We start from the raw sequence: 16,175 nt of genomic DNA on the forward strand, positions 1-16,175 counted from the left end.
TGACCCTGGAGCTCAATTTTAATTTGATCTTCTTCTTTAAAGCGGTTTCTATGATTCCTCTCAAGTTATGCTGCATATTCTTATTTTGGGTTGGTCTTGTTTGGTTGTTATTTAGTTGTTGTTTTTTAATCTGAGATAAAACAACCTCAGCTTTTTGATCCACTGGTTTGATCGTGTTACATGGATATTTAATGTAACCTCTTCCCTATCAGAACTAGAATATGCATCAGCACAAATGGTAGGCAAGTTCCAGCTGAGAGGAGAGAGAAGAGCTTGGATAGAAAATTCCCCTCTAGGGCCTCCCTCAGTCCTTCTGAGTTTCAGAACTGGTCTACCTGGCCAAACAACGTGCGGGGACGGGGGTAAATGAGCTCTGTCCCCTTGCTGGGAAATACTGGTCAGCTGAAACAAAGGCAAACCTCTAGGTTTTGGTGGGGCAGAGCTGACCATGCCTGCTCCCACAGAGGCTCAATATCGCAAGCGATAACAATGCTCATTGCCAAGAAGACCAGGAAACTGGGGAGCTCGGCTTGAACTTCTCCGGGCTGGAACCTGGCCCTGGACCCGCTTGGCTTATGCAGCCCCAGCAAGGGAGTTCCCTCGGGTTCCCACCTCCTTGTTCCTCTTCCTTGTTCTGGAAAGGGCACTGCCACTGAGATGTGTCGCCAGGCAGGGATATTTTCTCTGTTTTCCTTTTCTCCATCTTTATCTCTGTCTGCGCATCCAGTCCTCACTGTATACTGCCGATATTGCTGCAGGGAAAGCATTTACTCAGAGGCACTGATTTGAGTCGACTGAGTACGGTCACAGCAGGCATCTGTGACTACTTGATGGGATTAGCAGATTATGAGGAAGCATGTTTCACTGGGGGGTTCCTGAGAAAGGAAAAATGGGCAGGTGGATGCTTGGATCTCGGTTAAACTATGCATGAAGGCCTGATGGCCACGTCAGGAAAGCCACAGGCACAGGATCAGATGGACTGCTGCAGGTCAGGACTGGAAGATCAAGCCAGCAAGCAGGGAGGGCTCTGGATTGTCCTATCATTGACAGAAGATCGAGATTTAAGTATTTCAGCCAGGCCAGGTGAAAGAAACCTGCCCAGATCCCATCTGCACCATTTCTAAGATACCTGTGAGTGCTTGACAAAAGCAGCTTTTCTTTTGCATCAACGAGCTCTGCTGCAAAATAGCTTTGCTGCATCAATGCAGACTGAGGCCCAGTGGGATCTGAACAGATGCATTCTGTCGTTAACGAAGGGCAGTTTAGAAGGAGCCAGGGGTTCAGAGGTCCCTCGTGGTTGTGCCCTGAAGTCACTGTGGATCTCTGCAGAGAACTGGGGATGTAAGAGAGCAGTTCTGCTGTACAGAAAGATGTCTGGTCCACATAGGGTCAGATCTTCCCTGTTAGATATTCTCATACAATGTATCAGAGGATTCTTCTCGAGTTGCTTGCTCCTTAGGTGTCTGCAGAATGATGAAAAGGAAAAAAAAAGAAATGGAGGAAAATTATTCAAGAGATGATGAATTAATTCTTAATAAGCAGACACTGACGTTTCTTCTGTTAGAAATGGCTGTAAGTGATCCACTGAAACGGAAGCCACTACAGTGAGAAATGTTGCTCCGCCAGAGACGAACGTGACTAATCCAGCCCAAGGGATAAAGATGCCTCCTTTACTTGTCACTCTTCCCCCAAAAAGCTGTCAGACAGGGAGGGGAGGGAAAATTGGACTTGGTGAAAAAATAAATCACTTTGGATTCTGTGAAGGAGGAATTCCCTGACCTCCTCAATCCTGTTTCTTCAACAGTTGAGTCTATTCCTCACAACCGTTCCTTGTGTAGACAAGGCGCTGACAGACTGATATTTTAAGCGCTGTGTGGCACAGGCCTGCTGTAAGCAAGGTTACACAGCAAGTAGCTGAAATGCCACCGGGTGAATGAAGCCCTACCTACACTAGCATTTTCTCTGCTGCCACCACCAAAGGGAAACATTTTACAAAAGTGCTGAGCGCAGGCACCTCCAAAGCATGTGGGATTAACTCCTCGCTACCCAAGCTGGCTGACAGTCCAGCGCGATGGCGTGCAAACGCTCTCGTTCCAGGGGCTCTCTGCCCTGCTGCCCTTTACAGCTCCCCCTCTATGCGCAGCATCCTGCAGCACGCGCCGGCCTGGACCCTCCGCAGCGGAGCCAGCTGCCGTTCAGCAATCCCAGCTCCCACTCACGGGCCAAACCCACTGGCCCACAAGTCTCACTCTTAGGGAAAACACTCTGTTATATTCTGGCACCAGCCAGCTGGAGGATGAGAGTCCCAGGCGGTCACAGCTCAGGATGACTGAGAGGGAAGCTGTCAAGGTGCTTGCAACAGTAGTGGAAAGCGCAGCCAAATTCTCCCGTGCAGAGATCACGGGGCCCTGCCGCTCACCCTTCCCTTCCTTCTGACCAGCACAAGAACTGAGGACGCTTGCCGGTGTCTGCTCTTGCTGCGAGAGCTCATCCCATCCCCTCCCTTTGCTTTCTTCTCCTTTGTTTCTCCCATTTCTGCTTCAACCTTTACCCCACACTGGCTGAGACCACCAGCGCCAGACCCGCTCACACACAGATGCTCCTTTGCTCTTGCTTTGTTGCTTTGCTCCTGCTCTGTTTTACAGACCTGCTGCCCCCCAAAGCAGTGGTTGAGTGGCGTGGGCCACACACAAGCAATTCAGCGCAGCCCAGACAGCTCCATGGTAGGGAAAAAAACCCACACGTGCTGCATCTCGGCATCCAGACTGAGTCATTTCGAAGGGGGCAGCTGATAAAGGTATACACAAGAATAAATAGGACAGGGAAGAGGGATCAGGACCTACTGTTCTCCCTATCCAAGTAATTAAAAATGCAGCAAGAACATAAACCCAGGGATGTTGTCTTTTCAGCGCATATGAGGCACTGGCGTATAAGACAGCCGATATAAACCAACCCGTGCTTCCCCTCGATAATCAGATCCCTGCCGCTGCCTCTGCTACCACCAACCGCCATGGTGCCACAGCAGTAACTGCAGGAGCCGGCCTGGGGACCAGACCGCATGGCAAGTAGCTCTGATGCAAAGAAGGCCGCTTGATTTTAGACCTCCTTTTCCTAAAAGGTGGGAGTTGTGAAAATGCCTCAGACGCTGGAAAATACTGTCCTTCGTGAAACAGAGGGATGGTGCCAGCTGAAGCTGGTGCCATGCTCCACACTGCATAGGTAACCTGGGGAACCCTCCCCAACAGGACATCAGTGGGAGGAAGCAAGAGACATTTTTCAGGAACATTTTCCAACGTTAGAAGAGTGAATATGGTTCTTTAAGCAGATAAGAGTCTGGAGGGGAAAAGAATAATGAAGTTCTGAGGACAGGAAGGAAATGTTCCCTGGGGTGCCTGATGCAAGTTTTGTCCCTACAAAACAGCGAATGCCTGCCAAAGGCAGGGTAGAGGGCTGTGTGGGCCTCTGGTCTGCTCCATGTGGCCCCCACAACTGATCTGCACCTGCATATTCCAAGTTGTAGCTACTTTCACTAGGAGTGGATTTAGTTCCTTGTCTCTAACTTGTAACTTCTAGCCCAGCAAGAAGATCTGAGCCCAAAACGTACCCACACTTCCTTTTCCTAAGCCCCAGAGCCGACAGGAGCTGTATCAGCCCGGCCTCTGCTCAGACCATCTTAGCTTCTGCTACCATGAAATGGCTCTCAGGCGCTTAATGCCAGTGAGAGCAAAGCTGTGCCCAAGGTCTGCCCCTGCTGCACAGATTCCTCTACCCCAGAGGACTTCTCAGCTGCCTAAATAATCTGGAAAGGGAATAGTAGGGAGCAGCATCTGGCCAACTCTCCATGAACGTCCGTCCCGTTCAGAGGGAACAGCAATGCCAAACCCCTCGATGCCTTTCAGCGTACGTCATACAGCAAAGCATCTGCGTGAAACCGGGACTGCCAGATCTGGTAGAGCTGCAGGAGCAAGGGTTCTGCCGGAAGAGGGAAGATAGGCTACATGTGCAGCCCAGCTGGCGAGCAGATGCCACGTCCCATTTTCCGCTTTTGGTGGGACTGGAGACACACACACCGCTAGGGCCGTGGCAACTCTGTGGGTTTTCTTCCCCCATGCGCCCAGTGCATAAGGGAACTCTCCAAGAACAGGGCCCCAGCCCTTACCTCCCCTGGAGGACTCTTCCTGGGTGACGGGTTGTTTGTGTTGCTCTTGAGGACAGAATAGACATCAACTTGCTGCAAATCCAGGCTCTGCACAGGGAAGAGAAAGGAGAGCAGGGGTCAAATAAATTACTCAGGTTTAAGACAACTAATTGCCCACTGGGTTGCTCCCCATCTCATGCCTGACATTTTTTAGGAACGCCTGCCATCTCCAGAATTTTGAAGTTCCTGACCTGAACTCGGGCAAACAGAAAATCCTTTTGCCCTGAAATCTCTACAATGCAGCTGCATCGTCTTCCTTTTTCAGGCTCACAGAGACAGGCTTTGAAGTTACCTACCCCATGTAAGGCAGTGGCGAAGAATACCAATGCCCCTGCCTCCTTCTGCTCCAAATTGTCCCAGAACATGCAATAAAGACCCCTGTGCCACATGAAAGGACGTTGTGCACCATGGGGACCACAGGTAACGGGCAGCGCTCTGCATCGCCCAGGACTGCTTAGGTGCCTGACACCCACAAGCTCTTGCTCATGGTTATTCTGGGCACAGAAAGGTGAGAAGAGGAATGAGACTGAAGGTCCTGAAGCACAGGGGCTGCCAAAAATGGGAAACCCTACATCGGGCATGACTTCTTTTTATTGACTGGGGGTTTTTTCCAAGCCAGAACTCTCCTTTCTTCTTAGAGTGAGCAAATAACAATAAAAGAAAAAAATCAGTACACTCCCAAGCCCTCAAATGTATCCGTGGTCCCACACAAGAGGAACACACGCATGCCCTACACGCGTATGCACCCGCCAGTCTCGCGGGTAATCGTGTCATGGGAGATGCGTGTCAGTTTGAGTGATGTTCCAGATCTGCCTGAAGGATCAAACATAACAATCAGGAGGGCTTTTCCATGTGTGTTTCAAGGATGACAGCAGGTTGCCAAGGTGGCTGTTTCTCTGGCAACAGGAAGATGGGAGGAGCTCCGGCTGCAAGAGGGGCAGATGGCATTAGTGGAGAGACTGCAAAGGGAGCGAGGTGCCCTGCAACACGGCGAGGAGGACGAGCAAAACGTGGAGGTTTGATTCTGTTGCTGTCAAGCACCTGAAGCCTCATCATTTCACCCGGAGTTGCAAATACTTGGCATCTTTTGGCCAGCGGGATAGTGCTTTGAACAGAACCAGATGATAGAGGAGCAGCATTTGGGAGCAAGGCTTGGAACAAACTGGCCCTCAGACACGAGGGGGTCGCAGTGAATGGAGCCCCACACAGCTCTCCCATTCCCACTCCTCCTTCAGGAACAGTCAAATTATTTCACCTGTCTGCTTCCCACTCCCAACAACCCGCTTGCCTACGCAGATATTCCTAACTATTCGCATGTGCACATGCGCACACAGAAAAATCCCATTTCCCCGTCCTCATTTTCAATTCTCTTTGTGATGCTCGCATCAACGGCCTCGTCCCGCGTGTTGCGCTCCCAGCAGCCTGGCTCCATGTCCCCTTGGCAGGACAGGCAGCCTCTTTCACTGCTCCAGTCTGAAGCCACTCGCCAGCAAGAAGGATCCTTTTGGTGTTTAACCTCCAAAAAAGATTCCCTCCCTCCACAAGCCAGTTGGAAAGCTGGTGTCTCCAACTGCCATTTGCAAATTAATTACTTTTACTTGGTCACTGACCACCTGCTACTGTCACAGTGGAGGCGCACAAGGCCTCTCCCTGCTGGCAGATGCCTTCCCATCCCCAAGCAGCCTCCTTGTCTCCCTCGCACTGGGAAAAGCTCCTGTGCTCTGGAACCCGCCTGCGCTGCAGGAGTTCTGTTTGCTGCTCAAAAAAGCTTGTTTGAAGTGTAAAGCGGATGAAGCGAGTCCCTCGGATTGTTATTTCCAAGCTGCTCGTTAACTAGGCAGCTAAGCTGGAAGACAGAGGAAAATACAGGTTTGGGTCAGTGAGGCAGAGCGGCTCCGGGGCTGGAGAAGGACAAAAAGGTCAAGGGACAACCTGGCATCGTAGTCAAAACAAAGTGGGTGCCCAGCTGCCCCCTTATTACCGGAGCTTTTTGCTACCTGCTGCTTTTCACTGCGTACACCCACCCCAGGGACCACCCGGTAAACGGCGGCAGCTGGAAGAGCTGTTGGGGAAGGCATTTGCTCCTGGAAGCAGGATGGCTTTGCAGAAGGTGCGCCAGGACCCTTCTCATGCCAGGGGTGAGCCTTGCTGCCACGTAGGATAACCCAAAGCATTTAATGAGCTGCACCAGCCAGTTCCAAGCCCTAACTCTGATGTCCAGCGCTGCCTCCTGTTGCTCCTGCACCCAGCTCCAGGCCTGCAAAGACACTGTGCTTCCCTGATCCGACTTTTTACCAGACTCTGACCTCTTGCTTTCCTTCACATCTGGCACGTGCTGGCGTCCTGTCCTGTTCCCTAATCTCTGACCTCCTTTTTTATCTCATCACTTGGAGTTCTCACCTGTCCTTCCCCTTTCCTTGCCCCAATGCTGACCACAGATTTCTGCCCTCCCCATGAATTAAGCACTGTGTTCAACACCCAATTTAACACCAACAGGTTCTCACAACGCACCTAATTTCAAACGCAGTTTGCAGGGCTGGGTTTACACCGTGCAGAGTCCCAACAAAATTTAGCAATGGGGCAAAGGAAATAAAGTTTGTCGACTTTCCACTCCCATAACCCGTCCTGAGGGCTCATCCGACGCAGGGTCTCCATCCCCGGGCTCTCACCCTTTCTCCCCGACTAACTTCCCTGTTAAACCTCGCAGGCCCGTGCTCCCCGCTCTTCACCTCGCAGCCCTGCTCTCACCGTGTGCCACGTCTGCGGCAGGAGTTGCTGCCTCACGCCTGAACGAGTCACCTCGCAGCAGCTGCTCCACCATAAAGTAACCTCCCGTGGGGCAGGCTCGTACCCCCCGCAGCAGGCAGGAGATGGTCCGAGGCTGCTTGCAGCTCTGCCAAAGAGGGCTGAGCCACCTGCCCTGCACACCGGGCTGGCCGAGAGCCCCGCACAGCTGGTGTGTGCTTAACAGGCTTTGGGGGAAGGCTGGCTGGGCCAGGTCCATAGGGCTCCTGCGAGCACGGGGTCCCAGCCAGCTCCCGGGACTGCCTGTGCCTAAGGCTGGCTCTGCTGGCTTGCTATATTAGCCTTAGTGGGGCCTCCTGAACAGAACAACATGATGAAACATGTAATTAAGATGGAGCTAAGGATGCATGACGAGGCCGACTGAGCGAGAAATGGATTTGATTTTTTTTTTGTCTCCTCGCAGAAATCATCCACTTCAGCAGCAGGAAACTACCCATTCGGATTTTTATAAGCCCGAATTAAAAAGAAATTACTTGATACAAATGAAAAGGTTTATAACCTGCAACCTCCTTTACTCAAAGCACTGCTTTTTGCCCAGAATAAACATATCATGTACAATACATAGGGCTTTTTTTAAAACCTCTACTCCATAAATTAAATGGCCACAAAATGGTGCCCCCCCCCCCCCAAAGTGAGAAGGAGGAGGGGGCAGGCCCATCCTCTCGTTCATATCTGCCCCTTATCAGGTCTCCTGCCTCCTTGGCAGAGCTTTGCTCCTCTCTGTAGTAAATCCTCCAGAGCTTCGCTTTGTTTACTTTAAATGATTAATGCAGCAGAGCTTACAGGTTTTCCTCGGAGAGACATTTCCAGCCCTTATAGACCTCGCAGTCAGAAAGGTTTCCTAATATTCAGGCAACATCCTTCTCTACTCACTTTCATTTTATTCCCTCTTGTTTGTCCCACAGATCACGGGGGGAAAAAAACAACACCCTTCCCTTCTTAGTGGAGCAGCCCTCCCATGGGAGAAAAGGGAATCCATTTAAAATGGAGCTGGACGGGTTGTAAATAGGATTAGGGGTCATGGTTACTTGAGGTAGCTGAGGTCTGGGCCTGACATTTCAGGAGAGCCACTCCAATCCCATTACCTACGACGCTGCAGCTACTGGGCTCGAGGAGTGGGAGCCATCGGCGTTCCCCAGTGGGGGGAATGGAAAAGGAGATCCTACACAATGAAAAGGGAAATGCTCCAAAAAAGAGACTCCTTTCACTTTCTTCCTGCCCTTCTCCCTCTGAGAGCAAGACAGTCTTCTCAGGACTGCAGTGGTGTGTGATGCTGACACCAGTGAAGGTGTCATAGCAGGGGCTCTGAACAGCTGGGGTTGTTGGGGGGAGCGCTTCTCTCCATCCCTTCCCTGAGCCCTCACTCTCCAGCTAGGCAGGGCATGTCCTTGAGACCCTCTGCAGAACAATGTGGGGCTGAGATCCCTTCCTTCCTGACTTCTGGAGTCCCTTCTACCTCTACCAGCAGGAACCCTCTCTGGCTCCACGCTTGCTGCTCTGTGCCACCACGCTGCTGGCAGAGAGCAGGGTGCTGCCCAGCCCAGCACGGTGCAAGCCTTTGGCTCTGGGGAGGCCACGAGTGGGACCAGGATGGAGACACCCAACACGCACAGTCCTGGGAGAAGCTAAGCAGGGCCGAGCACAGGAGCAAGGTCACCAGTACCAGGCTGGTGTGCAGGTATTGCTGATGCTTCACATCGTGATACTGGTGGTGTCTGTACCGTGGCGGGGCAGGGAAAGGAAGGGTTGTACCGTGACTGTGGACAGAAGGGATGGAGGGCGATTCTGGTACTCACGTCATAGACCGGAGGTGGTGGTGGTGGGCTGGCTGAAGGGGGCTGCGTTTCCACCTTCTGTGTCAGGATATTTAGCTGGCTCCTTCTAGGGCACAACACCTGGTCAGGACAAGACACCAAATGACACATTTGGAGAAAACACCATCTCCCCGAAGGCAAAGTGAACACCAACGTCATGCCAAAGCCAGGTGCTCGCAGACCCCCTGAGTGCTTCCACAGCAAAGAGGGCTGGCACGCTCTGCACAACGCGGGCTGGTCCCTTTCCTCACCACAGGGTAAAGTGGAGGAGTCCCGGTGCCTTACACCAGAGCAGAGGAAAGGAGAACTGGGCTCTGTGCACACATACAAATCACTTCCGCCACTGAAACTTTGCTAGACGGAGAGTTTAAGTATTTAACAGCACACAACAATGCTGTAAGACAGAGCGTAAAGCAGGGCCCTGTTCAAAGCGTGTGTGGGAATTTCAGAGGGGCAAAATGCATAGAACCATAGAATCATTCAGGTTGAAAAGCACCTTTAAGATCATCAAGTCCAACCATAAACCTAGCATGGCCAAGTCCACCACTAAACCAATGCAGTGACTTTTGTCAGGATTTGGCCAGGAAGCTTTTGCTAATTCGCAGTCTAGAGGGGAGCGCCAGACGACCATTAACGATGACATATAGTCACTGATACACTAACGTGGAAGTTCAGCACAGAGTTGAAGGAAGAAGATTTCTTCCTCTGAAATGTTTCTTGCATCAGATGAGTTCTCCTTGAACACTTTCCATTCATGCACAGATAAGGGTTAGCCCTGCTCAGCAAGCAAGAGAGGAGGCAGAAAAGGCAGAAGGCTTTGCTAAGTATCTCTGTTCTAATTCGGAAAGAAGTGGGATGATTATATTCACATCACATGAAAACGATGAACTGCTTTCCAGTCCATTAGTAACTAAGGAGGATGCTAAATAGCTTCTCTTAAAGATAAACATTTTTAAACCAGCAGGTCTGAGCAAGCTGTGGTGAGAAATATGGGCTGTGTTCTGCAGGAGTGCAAATGTAATGACTGCACGATCTCTTCGGGCCCCACGGAGAGCCCATAGGTGTGAGACTTGCAGGCCCACCTCAAAACCCAGAGATGCCAATCGGCAAGTCGTGACAGTGCCTCCCTCCTCATCCCAACGGAGACAGTGTCTAGGCAAGCAGAGATGGGGGCCTGTCTCCAGCCTAGTCACTCTGCCGCTTACGCTCCTTCCCCTTCCATCAGACTGCCTGCAAGGTGAGTCTCACGAGATTAGCAGGTCTGCCAAGTGCTGCCATTCCGTTTTCAACCTCATGATCTCTGACGGTGTGTGCTGAAGCCTGATGCTCCTTAGAGTCGTAGGACGGTACCAGCAGGACAGCCTCCACATCCAAATGCACTCAGAGAGTCTGCTGTCATGGTGGCAGAGCAGCTTGAAAGAGTAAATATGGGGCATACTCTACCTAGAAAACAACACTCCCCAAATTCTGTTCTAAAAGACATCTTTTTTTTTTTTAAGCCAGCCTTGAGATCTCTGGAAGAATGCAGAGGATGCCATTTGAACGCCTGGGGGTGGCGGTACGAGGAACAGTAGGTTTTCCCCAAACAACAGGGATTCCAGTATCAGGACTCCAGAGTTTTTTTCCACAGGGCCCTTGTCTCATCCAGATCTTTCAGCCCTACTTTCGGCTTTTCTTCTCCTGCTCTCTACATCCTTTCTTGCCCACTCCTGGTTTCCCCTTTGCTCTCAGCTACTCATCCCAGCTTCCACTTCCTTACCCAGCTGGTCCCAACCTGTGCCACTGGTCTGCTCACCCAAGGGGCCCTGTCAGTCCAGTCTTAACTCCCTCCTCCAAGCTCCAGTGCTTCCTCACTCCAGATTCCAGTCCCAGTTTCCCTCTCAAGGCTCCTTCTTCCAGCCTCACAGAATCACTGCTGTTGGAAGATACCTGCCTCTGGAGATTGTCTAGTCCAATCCCCCTCTGCTCAAAGCAGACCCAACTAAAGCAGGTTGCTCCTCAGGTCCTTGTCTCTCTCTGTTTTTCCAGTTAGTTTGGACTTCCACACAGGCTTCCTTGGGATCCTTGTCCTGACTTTCCTCTCTCACTCTGTCTCTTAACATCTTCTCTGCCAAACACATGCCCAAGGCTCTGGTCCCCATCCCCTCAACACTGCCGACTGCTTTCTGTGGTGCCCAAGCCATGGCTCAGGACCACAGTTGCACGGTCTCTTTGCAATCAGGTTGTGTCCTTGAACCAGAGTAGCCTCCGTCTTGAAGGAGGATTAGAAACAGGGAGAGCCCTGCCCTCCTCCTGCCACCAAAGCTGCAGCAGACTTGCTTGGGTGCACAGGGCATGACCTGTCTGTCTGGCACCGTGGGGAAAGGCAGCCTCGCAGAGGCTCCTTTAGACAACTGAGCTTCCAAATTGACGAGAGCCATGACTGAGCATGCACAAACTGCGAATTTCCAAAAGCCCATCACAAGGCTCCATCGCCTCGAATATTCTCAGGGCCAGCACACTGCTAGTGTGACTTCTCGCCCCCCTTGCTCTAAAGCAGAACATGCCAGAGTCAAAATGATTACCAGAATTTCTTTAATGGACAAATCAATGACTCCTTTTGTCTTTCCTGTAATCTTTTTTCTCAGAAAGACCGAACTTAAAGAAAATAAACCCGAGGCAGACACCCAGCATGGAAAATTTCAGCACGGGGACTTCCAATCCAGCCAAGTTAGAAGCAAATGAAATAAATTCCTAGAATGGGTCGTGTCAGGTATTGCTTTTTATTTGGTTATAACTTGCCTTTCTTTTCCACAGAAGCAGAGCTGTTGCGGCGATGCTCAGTGCAGCAAGAAAAAAAAGGGTAATGAGGACTTCCCACCCATAAGAGGTCTCTACGTACCCTGTACCTGTAAGAAAGGAGGCAAAAGATTCACAGTGTGAGTGCAAGTTACAATCCTGCTGCATTTTTAACCCTGGAAAGAGCCTTGAGAGAACTAAAATACAGCAGCAGTGCAGAATACGGTGGCACAGGTGCACACACCCTTCGAAACCTCGTCTGACGGAACAGAGAGCAGGGTGCAGGTGAAGAAGCACGCAGAAGAGACAGGATACAAGCAGCTGCACTTCATGTAGGTTAGAGGGAGGTGACAAAACGATGAGAGCCAAGGAAGGCGGTAGGTAGAGGCTGGCAAAGGTCTTTAGTGATAGGGGCAGAAAGATAGATGGTGGAAAGCACACAGGCTATACACACTAGCAGGACGCGTACTGTAGGCATCCTCTGACCGCTCTAGCAAAGCTATTTCATCACGGCTCTTTGCATCTACACTTTCTAAGAAGTTTTTCATATCCAGCATTCGGTAATGCAAAGCCAGCCAGTCAGCAGCACGCATGTCCTCGTCACTTTTCTAGAACATTCCTCTTATCTTGGCACGAAGCTCTCCCTTGCTTTCCAGTCTGAGCATTAACAACCAACCATCTCCTGGTACCACATGGAAAAGGGGGAGGGAATCACGGTGAGCCCCTCACCTCTTCGTGAGCCCCTAACCTGTACATCAGATTATGGCGAGCACCCTAACGACTGACCTTGTGTTTGACCGCCTCTGTCACACTGCTAAGTGCCAAATCCTGAACACTGACACCTAAAAGCACCCTCTGACCCTGTGCCCAGGCTCCCTGGTTAGACCCTGACTTGAAGCCTGCTGTTCCCAGGAGGCTGCGGCAGGGCAGATAAAAATGACTGCATCTTCACGTCCCCATCTGTGCACTGGGAACAGGAGCCCAGGTCACCTGTGTGAAGTGCATTCAACTCTGATGGCACTAAGGATTGGGCATAAGTAGTATTCCCCCCTGACTTCATAGCGTGTTTGGGTAGAGGAAAAAGAGCGGAGGTCATCTTTTCATAGCCAGATCCAGCTGATTTTTAACTGCCTGCCCTCCCTTTCTGGTTGTTCACTTACCTCTAGCAAGAACAAACACTCCTTTTCCCATTTTCTCGATGTCACTCCATTTGACCTGGCAGTAGTATGTGCCCGTAGAAGAGGTGTTTTCGAGTGGTATGATTCTGTGGTTGTAAGATACAGTAGCAGTCTTATTCTCTTTTCCAGAAGGGATGGGTACGTTTTCCGACCTTCTATAGATAGACGTTTTCTGGCCCATTGAATTAATCCAGTAATAGATGATTGAAAATCTGGTGTATTTCGGCATGTAAGGGAAGATGACTTTACAGGGGATGGATATTCCTTCCTTGAGCAGCGCAACCTGGATTGGAGGTTTCTGCTGTACATCCACATTTCCCCCTGTAAGGGCAATAATCGTTAGCAGTCATCTAACATCACTGTAAGTCAGGAGAGGGCTGCTGCCCCAAAGACAGGATCACACTGTGCAAATTATGTCAGGAAGCGCGCCCGTAGCACGCAGCGTTGGCCCTTGTCAAACACGGAGTGATTCAGAGCACGTGCCCTGGGTGATCTGCCACATCTCTTAGGTAATTGCCGTGTGATTTGCAATAGCCTGTTGCATTCACAAGCTTCTCCTTTTCCCTTGTGAGCTCCTCCGCACAACGCCAGCACGCAGAAAGGCAGGAAATGAAGGAGGAAGCGAACTGATTTTGTAGCGGTGTGAGACTGTATTTCGGGCAGAGGAATAGAAAGCGATTTTCCAAGACAAACACTAGCTGGACATCTCCTGAACCTCTGCTTGGGCATCTACGTGTGAGCAGGTGATGACTCCGCGTCAGTGAAGGTGCCGTCCGCAGGCAGGTGTTATCAGCGGGACTGTGTATTTCGGAAGCATGAGTGAGGAAGGAAATTGCATATTGTGTACGGGGGCCAGCACCGGGGCCATGAGAAATAAGATGCAGCTTAATCACTCCAAACTTTCGCTCCTGTAAACGGGCAGCAAAGCGCAAGACTCGATGCTAGATACGGGAACTATCTGCAGAAGACTGGAGACCTTAAGTATCTATACGTGACAGTATCTTAGGCAGACAGATGGGAGATCATGCCCTTCACGTGCTTCCTACCTACACAGACAGGGCTGTTGAAAGTGATCTGTCACTGCAACTCAGCAGACAATGATGTCGGGAGTTACAAGAGAGGATGGATAAGCACAGATGGGGAACCATACCATAGTTCACTCCTTGTTTTGTTTAATAAAAAATAAAAAAAAACAAAGAGTGGGCTACAGGATAATAAGGAGCCTGGGGTACAGGACCTCTTTGGCTTCCCAGCCAAATCTGGGTTTAACATCAGGCAGCCTCTGGATCTATTTGTTTGGCAGCTGACATAACACCACCTATAAAGCAACTTAAGAGGAGGCCTGTGCAAACCATCGTTGTCTTTAAAAAAGGGAACTGGAAACTTACACGCAAGTCTTCCTACAAAATGAAGGATTCTTTCAGAGACATGAAAATAGAAGGGGGAAAAAAAAAAGTAGAGAGAGAAAGTAGGGGATGGGCGGGCTTTTCCATTCATGCTTTTGATGGGATTCCCTGGGGTTCTGCATCTTTGAACAGGCTCATAACAAGGCATTAAAGCTGTGCCAGAGCACAGCCAGGCTCGCTTTCCTGTCATCACGCACTCACGCTGCCTCGCAACAGCAGCATCACCTCGGCACAGCGGGACTCGGCATCGGAAAAGGCAACTCAGACTTGGGGCTGCTGGATGCTGAGCACTGAGGAAGCCTTGGGTGGGGGGCAACACCGGAGGGAGGGCACGGCCACTGTCCAGATGACATAGCCAGGGACGATAGCCTGGGAGTAAGGAAGAGCTTAGGTTACATCCCTAGAAAAAGGTTTGTAGCTGTAAAGGCAAAGGAAATACAGTACAGCTCAGTCGTTGTGAGTGCACAGTCCTGTGTACACTAGGTATAGGATTATGGAAAGGCGGTCACAGAAAATCCTGCAGACGCTGTGGGAGCGATAACCTGAGCGGTCTCTTCTGGGACTTATTTTCTAAAAAACATTCATCGTTCATCATCCTCCTCCTCATCTCTACCCAGCAGAACACACATGAATATAGTTTCTATACAAGACATGGCTAAGCACTGCTGTAACAAAACAGAGCAGAGATCCATCTTCTTACAGTATCCCAGGAGCCATTAGCTTGAGAAGAACATGCCAGGGAAAAAGCCAAACCATTTTATTTAGGTTATCTAACCCTTCTCCCATGTTCCTCCTTTCTTGAGGATTCTCTCTCTCAGCTTTGAAATGCTTAAAAGACAGAAATAGCAGCAGCGTGCAAATTCCTAGAGGGGGTCTCTGGAAATTAGCAAAAGATAGCAGCTGGAAAAGCTCTAATATGCACAAACGTGAGAGTAAACAAAAGGAATAAAGAAACGTTTGGGTTTTTTTTTACCTCCACACTGAAGCAACCAAGGAAACAGGAAGATGACTTTTAGATTAGAGGCCATGATGGGGGTCAAAGGCTGTAAGAAAGCAACCAGAAGATCCAAAAGGCAAAAGAGATGGGGGGTTTGTCAGGTATTTCCACACCCGGGTGGCTGGTTGACCCCCTCTCGTTTGCGAAGGGACGGACAGACGCTGCTTTTGGCAAGCTGTTCCTGGCAGATGCAGGCTCTTCTGCTTTTCGGTCAGACTCCTCCCCACACCGGGGTTCATTTCCCTGTACGATTACTGTGGTGTCATACCTACCAGTGGGTGTCCAAAGATTAGCCCAGAAGCTCTTGGACGCATACAGTTTTTTCTCCCAATGACCATAAAATATCACACGCATTAAAGCAAACTGTCACATTCCACAGTGACCGAAGCCTCATGTTGGAATATGGAAAAAAAAAAAAGTGCTTTGACTGATGCCGATTGAGGCCCTTTGAAGTGAATGTAGTCAAATTCGGGGAAGGACTGAACCGACTCTGGAGTGATGGACAAGCTTAAAAATGGCACAGTGGGATTTTTACCATAATTTTGCAAGGATTTGTTTACCCAGTTGTTTTGGAACAGCTATTCCTGATTATCTCACTGCATGGACCATCCAGGTTTTAGAATAAGGGCACCTCACTTGAAATTATCTTAATCAAGTGCTTTGTTCACCCGGAGCAGCTACTGAGCAGTGCTGCAGGGTGCGGGTTCAGGGCAAAGCAGCACCATCACCAGCACCTTTATGTGAAAACTCAAGCGTGGGATCACCAGGTTTGCCTTCAACACAGAAAACCAGTGCCCACATCAGCAGTCAGCACAGAGGAATGGCCCCACAAAACTTCCCTCCACTGGGTCACTGCGGAGGAAGGTGCACATATTCTAGAAGTGAGAACAACCAGGCAGCGAACCCATCCCTAACAGCTGGGATGTTTCAGATCCACACGATGCTGGCTCTGAATCAGCTTCGCAATGCAGGCAAACCTTAAGAAATCTATTGTAGGGA

The 16,175-nt window shown here is 50.3% G+C and overlaps 1 protein-coding gene across 1 annotated transcript; it reads right to left on the reverse strand.

Moving 5' to 3' along the window:
* Positions 1 to 1,403: 1,403 nt before the first annotated feature.
* Positions 1,404 to 15,207, reverse strand: NFAM1 (NFAT activating protein with ITAM motif 1). The gene is made up of 6 exons (XM_009707706.1): positions 15,153 to 15,207; positions 12,756 to 13,094; positions 11,599 to 11,705; positions 8,800 to 8,898; positions 4,160 to 4,246; positions 1,404 to 1,463 (listed from the first exon to the last, which is right to left on the reverse strand). Exons 1-6 carry the CDS (start codon positions 15,205 to 15,207, stop codon positions 1,404 to 1,406), a joined length of 747 nt encoding a protein of 248 aa, XP_009706008.1.
* Positions 15,208 to 16,175: the final 968 nt, after the last annotated feature.

Source organism: Cariama cristata, unplaced genomic scaffold (genome assembly GCF_000690535.1).
Source record: "Cariama cristata isolate BGI_N322 unplaced genomic scaffold, ASM69053v1 scaffold38069, whole genome shotgun sequence".
Lineage (NCBI taxonomy): Eukaryota > Metazoa > Chordata > Aves > Cariamiformes > Cariamidae > Cariama > Cariama cristata.

What these genes read in the sequence shown, in the direction of transcription:
- NFAM1 (XM_009707706.1), bottom strand. Translation starts at nt 15,207, where the DNA reads ATGGCCTCTAATCTAAAAGTCATCTTCCTGTTTCCTTGGTTGCTTCAG. An exon ending in TTGGTTGCTTCAGTGTGGAG is followed by an intron (nt 13,095 to 15,152) that starts GTAAAAAAAAAC and finishes TTGCCCTTACAG; the next exon opens with GGGGAAATGTGGATGTACAG. An exon ending in GGAAGAGTCCTCCAGGGGAG is followed by an intron (nt 1,464 to 4,159) that starts GTAAGGGCTGGG and finishes ATCATTCTGCAG; the next exon opens with ACACCTAAGGAGCAAGCAAC.